At 39.9% G+C, this 6,044-nt stretch overlaps 2 protein-coding genes across 4 annotated transcripts in view; one reads left to right on the top strand and one right to left on the bottom strand.

Annotated features, from left to right (window-relative positions):
• Window positions 1-490: 490 nt before the first annotated feature.
• On the top strand, window positions 491-2,903 carry LOC104802784 (single-stranded DNA-binding protein, mitochondrial-like). Of its 3 annotated transcripts, XR_770088.1 has the most exons (7): window positions 491-650; window positions 1,029-1,189; window positions 1,802-2,010; window positions 2,096-2,196; window positions 2,280-2,334; window positions 2,487-2,613; window positions 2,822-2,903. XR_770088.1 is itself a non-coding variant. In XM_010526545.1 (6 exons), the coding sequence occupies exons 1-6, from the start codon at window positions 581-583 to the stop codon at window positions 2,548-2,550; spliced, it is 660 nt and encodes a 219-aa protein (XP_010524847.1). In that variant the 5' UTR covers window positions 491-580; the 3' UTR covers window positions 2,551-2,730. The 3 variants fall into 3 exon arrangements, 2 of the variants coding, with proteins under 2 accessions (XP_010524847.1, XP_010524848.1); XM_010526545.1 differs by lacking the exon at window positions 2,822-2,903 and having other exon boundaries at window positions 2,487-2,730; XM_010526546.1 differs by lacking the exon at window positions 2,822-2,903 and having other exon boundaries at window positions 492-650; window positions 2,280-2,339; window positions 2,487-2,737.
• Window positions 2,784-6,044, bottom strand: part of LOC104802785 (kinesin-like protein KIN-14G) — a 5,623-nt gene continuing 2,362 nt past the window's right edge. The window contains exons 9-20 of the mRNA XM_010526547.1: window positions 5,988-6,018; window positions 5,795-5,890; window positions 5,523-5,699; window positions 5,307-5,413; window positions 5,033-5,211; window positions 4,749-4,910; window positions 4,374-4,627; window positions 4,120-4,283; window positions 3,833-4,027; window positions 3,507-3,733; window positions 3,219-3,422; window positions 2,784-3,097 (exon numbers count right to left, since the gene is read on the bottom strand). Coding sequence (XP_010524849.1) covers window positions 2,980-3,097; window positions 3,219-3,422; window positions 3,507-3,733; window positions 3,833-4,027; window positions 4,120-4,283; window positions 4,374-4,627; window positions 4,749-4,910; window positions 5,033-5,211; window positions 5,307-5,413; window positions 5,523-5,699; window positions 5,795-5,890; window positions 5,988-6,018 — 1,914 coding nt within the window. The 3' untranslated portion in view covers window positions 2,784-2,979. The remainder of the gene's footprint in view (window positions 3,098-3,218; window positions 3,423-3,506; window positions 3,734-3,832; window positions 4,028-4,119; window positions 4,284-4,373; window positions 4,628-4,748; window positions 4,911-5,032; window positions 5,212-5,306; window positions 5,414-5,522; window positions 5,700-5,794; window positions 5,891-5,987; window positions 6,019-6,044) is intronic.

The raw sequence follows: 6,044 nt of genomic DNA, 5'->3' as shown, positions 1-6,044 counted from the left end.
GGGGTGGGGGAATTCATTTATTCACAAGAGGATATGATCATCATTGTTGCAGGATTTTGTCTTTGAGAAATTAATATTTGAAAATTTATTTGATATACATGTACATATACATCTATGATATAACATTTTTTTTTTTGGGGATGTGAGACAATTATGTGTTTACATGTTCACTTTCTTAATTACCAAATTAACTCCCTGCTAGATTCTTTGCTATGTAATTGTTTTAAAAATTCAAATGATTAGGTTATAATTAATAAATTACCTTTTTGTGGTTGCTAAGGAAATTGACCCCGTATTAAATATAGTTTCATTTGTTTGACCATTTCTTTTCTGGCAAAGATTTTTTCAATTGAGAGAAATTTTGGGTTGGGCCTATTTTTAATGGGCCATATTCAATATGGATCCGGATCCGGACCCGGGTTGACCCGGTTCTGGTCCGCCCATCATTCTCCCTCCCTCCCACTGGGCAAAAACCCTTCTCCTCCCTTCCCTTCCATCCCTCTCGATTTCAGAGGTTCAAAAAAAAAAAAAAGAGGTCACGGATTTTTGTTGGTTTTTTTCCCTTCTGATCGATTTCTGTATGGCGATGAACTTTCTTGCGGTCCGAATCTCGAAGCTTCTCAGGAGCTCGCCCACTACCTCTCCTCTAGGTTTCTCTCGCATTTTTCATGAGCTTTTGTGTTTTCTGGTTCCTTCGTTTCATAGGAAATTTTGTTAGCTTCTTACTTACTTTCCCGGAATTTTGTTTTTCTTTTTTCTCCGTTTGATTTCCGTCTATATTCGTTTCTTCACTAGTTTTTTCTACAAAGTTCTTTTTTTATTGTTCAATTTTTTTTTTTCCAATTACGATTGCTTCCAGGAATCTTTCTCTAAGTTGCGTATTCGATGAACAAATCTTCCGGCAATCAGCTGAATCTTCCGCTTCTTTTTCAGTAATATTTGAGGAAGCCTCTGTATTTCATCTTCATTTGTATGAAGTACCACATTGACATTTGCTTGACTGTTTCTTTTCATTGTTGTGAATGCAGTTGCAAGTGCTGGAAGAAGTGCGAGGTCGTGGTTTTCGAGTGGTTCGATCGATGAGGAGATTTTGGATGAAGGTTTCGATCAAAGCCCTCCTGGAAAACCAGAGCTTAGACCCCAAGGAGTTGATCCCCGTAAGGGGTGGGATTTCCGCGGTGTTCATAGGGTAATGTTTCATCAATAACAGATGATTCCTTTTTTTTTTGTACTAATGGCGAGAAAAAAAGGGTATTGCAATGAATTGGACATATTCATTTTGTTGGGTATCATTGTATTGGATGTGTGGCTCTGCTACTTCAAATTCCAGTCAGAGCAATTAGATGTATTTCGTGATTTTCTTCTGTTGTTTGGTTGCTGAGAAAATCCAATGGAAAAGGAATAATCTTTCGTGTTTGATGCTTTGGTAATTTATGCGATCCGAATGTCTGATTGATGGAATATCTCTTTCAGATCATTATTTGGATGCCTTTTTCTGACTTCGTTTTATCGTTCATCTTCCTTACCCGTTATAGTTCTCTTTTGTTACTTTGGTGTCTTAAAATTCATAATTTTATTGATTTTTCTCCTTTTCATTCCCTCTTTATCTAGTCATTGCAATATAAAAAATGATAACTTTGTCAGCATTCGGATGTATTTCCTGGATTTGTGGGATTGGTCATCATGTCATCTACATTCCATTGCTATGTTGCTCCTGCAGTAACAGGAACAACTCGTTTCAATCGACATTTCCTTGGATTTTCCACTTTCTCTGATTGTTCATCTTCTTTTGTTCATACAGGCAATCATTTGCGGGAAAGTAGGCCAAGCCCCTTTGCAGAAAATCCTGAGGAATGGACGAACAGTCACAATCTTCACGATAGGAACTGGAGGCATGTTTGATCAGAGGCTTGTGGGTACAAACAATCAGCCAAGACCGGCTCAGTGGCATCGTATCGCAGTTCACAACGAAGTTCTCGGCACTTACGCTGTTCAGAAACTCATCAAGAAGTACTTGAACATGTTTTTAGATACTCGAAATGAAATCACATTAGGAGTTTGTGTTTATAACTTCTGTTGTGATTCTTTGGTGCAGCTCTTCGGTATACATTGAAGGAGATATCGAGACTAGAGTGTACAATGATAGCATTACCAGTGAGGTGAAGAGTATTCCAGAGATTTGTGTTCGCAATGACGGTACATTTCTTTCTTTTTTTTTCCTTTTGCAGCAGCAGGTAGGATTAGAAGTTATAATAACAGTATCACTTTCGTTGTTGCAGGGAAAATTCGACTGATTAAATCCGGGGAAAGCATCAGCAAAATCTCTTTCGATGAGCTAAGTTCGTTCTCGTTTTCTTGGCTTGTTTAGTTCGACCAGTAAATGTATAATATATATATATATATATATATATATATATATATTAAGAATTCAGTTTTTCTGTGTTGTTTTCTGTAATTTTTTAACTTTTAACTTCCTGTTTTCTCAGAAGAAGGATTGTTTTAGTCGGGATCAAGACCAAGGCAAGAACATTTCATCGCTCTGAAGGGTAGATAAACGAAAGAATCTACGGGTTTCTTGAGAGAAAATAAATACAATGAACATTGCGATCCTAGGTGTGTGTTCAGATTGTGACTGTAGCATAGCGAACATCTCTTTCTAGGGTTCAGATTGTGACTTCCGGTTTGTCAAACCGATTAATTGCAATTTTCAGACCGATCGGTTGTGGTTTATTGTTCAGTTTGAATTCTTGATAATTGGTATTTCTGCACGCGTGTATCTACGATTATATATACATATTTAAATTAAATACTGTCAAAGCAGAAATGTACAAAGGAGGAAATCATCTGCTTCTCAAAACGGTGCGTTTCAAGTTCAAGAGAGAGTGAGCTGAAACACCATCTATGTATGTTCTGTTCTGTAACATCATCATCATCTTGTGTTTTTCCTTTGTTCTTTACAAAAAAAACTGTGCAGCTGTTTCACTTGCCATGACCGGTTCTGCTGCCTGGTCGCTGAGTCCGTGGTCTCTGTAGCTGTGACGTCACGGTGCTTGGAGGTTTCCGGGTCGGTGGTGGAATCAATGACGGGATAAAATTCCTGGCAGTGGAAAAAACCGAAGGTACCAATTTAAATCAACAAACTATTTCTTAGGAAGTCCAATATGAGAATCATCAGTGAGTTTGGATTTTTTTATGCATTTGCATTAATATGTTGTTACCTGGTTTCTTGGGTTTTGGTGTTTCTTGGAGGAGTTTTCTTTGCTCTGGAATTGGCTATAACTGGGATGTTAGATACTCTAGGCACGTTAACTTGAACGTTTAGTTGCCACATCAAATCCGAATCCGAGCAATCGCTTGCTCTACCTTCATCTGATTCGATATCTGTAAGGCTTTGCCCTCCGAAATCTTGGCCACCATTGTTTCTGCAGTTCGAAGACGAAGGAAAAAACATGATGTTCTTGTTTTACATGTGTGTTATCACAGAATGGGAAACCTAGTTTACTTACAGAGGTGGTTCTGGGCGGTAGAATTTCTCGGGAGAATCTGGATGCTCGTCTGGAAATGATTCTTCGAGTTTGTTCAGTATGGCTTTGTCAATCCAATCCCCGGATCCAGGTATTCCCTCGTCGTCTTTTGCATCTAGCGACGGGCTTGGCCATGACATTGAAGGCGATTGTGTTATCTCATGGAGATCTAAGCTGTGTCTTCTTGATGATGTAGAATCACTGAAAATCTGTCAAAAACGTTTGCTAAACAGGGTTTTCTGAGAAACCCGGTATGACCCATATAAAAGCTGCGCTTTGCTTAGGTTGCTCGATATGGAGAAACATACCTCTGATCCACTCAGATCCTCAGTCTGTTGCTTATGACTGCTCGGTAAGTTGACGATACTTGCGAGTTTCGGTCGCGGAGAAGGAGATTCAAGTGATCTTCTTCTCATTATTCGATCACGGTTTCCAGATATAGAGGTTTGTACATCAGGACTCTCTCCTTCTTTCCTTGCTAAGGCCATTCTAAGACTAGCAATCTGACAAGCCCCAAAGATAAAAAGGTACATGAGAAAGGTCAATAAAAAATGGATACTTTATTGTACATGTGTAGTAAAAGTTCGGTAAAAACCTGTTCTTTGAGCTCTTTAACCTCTGAGTTGTCTTTGTTCACACGTGCAGCGCCTAGCTCTACACTGCCAACTCGTTCAGCAAACTTCAGAGTGCTGATCGTTTCCCCGAGAGTATCTGCCTCTGGACTGATGTGAACGAACATAAGGGTCTTGGCCGATCCTCCTAAACCACAGTTCAACGCTTTAATGGAGAGTAGGGTTTATGGTGAAAACATTGCAGAGGGATTCAGACAATAGTTTGAGGATTCTTTACCGAGCGAGTCTTGGAGCAGCTGGGTTAGCTTACTATTTCGGTAGGGGACATGAGCGTTCTTCTGGGAAAGCGAAGAGATGACATCTCCAAGAGCCGAGAGAGACTTGTTGATGTGTTGCGCCTCCTTCAGTCTGTCTCCAGTGACCTCGGATTTGTCCACTCTCTCGCTTCCGGCTAGGTCAACCAGATGCATTGAACCATGTAGAGTAGCCCCTGAGGTCAGGTCTCTACCTTGAACATGAACTGTGAGACAGCTGCAACAAGGGATTAATTGTGAAGGAGGAGGTTATTACAGTATCCAAGATCGTCATCAATGAATCAATTGAGTGATTGAAACTGAAAAAAAAAAAAGCGAGAAGAGAAGAAGGATCACACCTATGAGACCGGCTACTTCTGTCATTCATGGCTGTTGCGCTCACTGCACGGTTCTTTTGTCCAAGATCCATCAAATGTATAACATCGGAAGTTGATGAAACAGGCACGAGGTTCGCTTCCGGTACGTTGAGTCCATTGTGAGAGTTGTTTCTGATCTCTAATGTAATTCGAGGTTAATGATAAAACAATCTTAAAAGTATCAGACAATTGTTTGAAGAAAACAGGAAAAGAAAATCTGTTTCAAATGGAACGGCAGAAGAACATTTCAGTTGTTGAAAGGATATCTTCGGTTTTGGCCATCTGGGGCCAGGAGATCTCTGACTTGTTCATTGTAGATTTCGAGCATCTGGACCGAAATGTCATAGCAGATTGTGTCTTTCCTTTGACTCGACAGAAGAAACAGATCTGCCAGTGCCCTGTAGTTCACACCTAGACCTTCTTCTGTAAGTTCCTTTGGTCCTGTCTAAGATTGGTGAAACCAAACATATTGAGATCTTTGTTTTTTTGTTTTTTTTCTGGGTTTTATGATAAACGAAGTTAAAACCAATAGTTACTTACCATGGTATAAGTTTTTCCAGATCCCGTTTGGCCATAAGCAAAGATACAGACATTGTAGCCATCAAGAACGGACCGGATCAGCGGCTGCATGTCCGAAAACACTTCCTCTAAAGGATCAAGAAAATCATTCCTCGGTATTAGTCATTGAGCAACATGCCCAGAAACACAAAAGGCTTGATAAAGAATGGAGAAATAACACATGAAAAGCTTCCTAACCTTGTGTTGCAGAAGGGCTAAAGACCTTGTTGAATGTAAACAATTTCCGTCCTTCTTTCCCATACTTTGCCGGCAATCTGATCGTGATAGTTCCTTCTTCCATATGATCCACTGTACTCAAAACATTTGGTTGACCCGACAAGAATGGTCTGACCCGACAGTACACCCTTATATTCCCTGATCATGCAATGAACGAATGTTTTAAGGTGTATATTCCCCTAAATTCCCTAGATGGGCACATAAAAAAGTGTGCATAAATGTGTCAAATTCACCTTTCAGGTCCTGCACTAGATTGTATAACTTGCGGTTTTCTTCAAGAACCCTTTTGTAACCCGTGGCCGCGTACGCTAAACCATGAAGATGTTTGCCTATGTGACAGAAAGCAATGCCATTATGAGCCATTTTCTTGTTGAAGGTTAGGATCTGAAAAAGAAAAATGCAAGAACGTGACGTGAATTGGCTCACCTAGATTAGAGAATTCTTCTTGGTACTTCATCTGCAACAGTTGCATTGTCGACAGTT

This window comes from Tarenaya hassleriana, unplaced genomic scaffold, assembly GCF_000463585.1.
Source record: "Tarenaya hassleriana unplaced genomic scaffold, ASM46358v1 Cleome8, whole genome shotgun sequence".
NCBI classification, from domain to species: Eukaryota; Viridiplantae; Streptophyta; class Magnoliopsida; order Brassicales; family Cleomaceae; genus Tarenaya; species Tarenaya hassleriana.
Note: the sequence above shows the minus strand (reverse complement) of the source record. Positions and strands in the feature narration are given on the sequence as shown.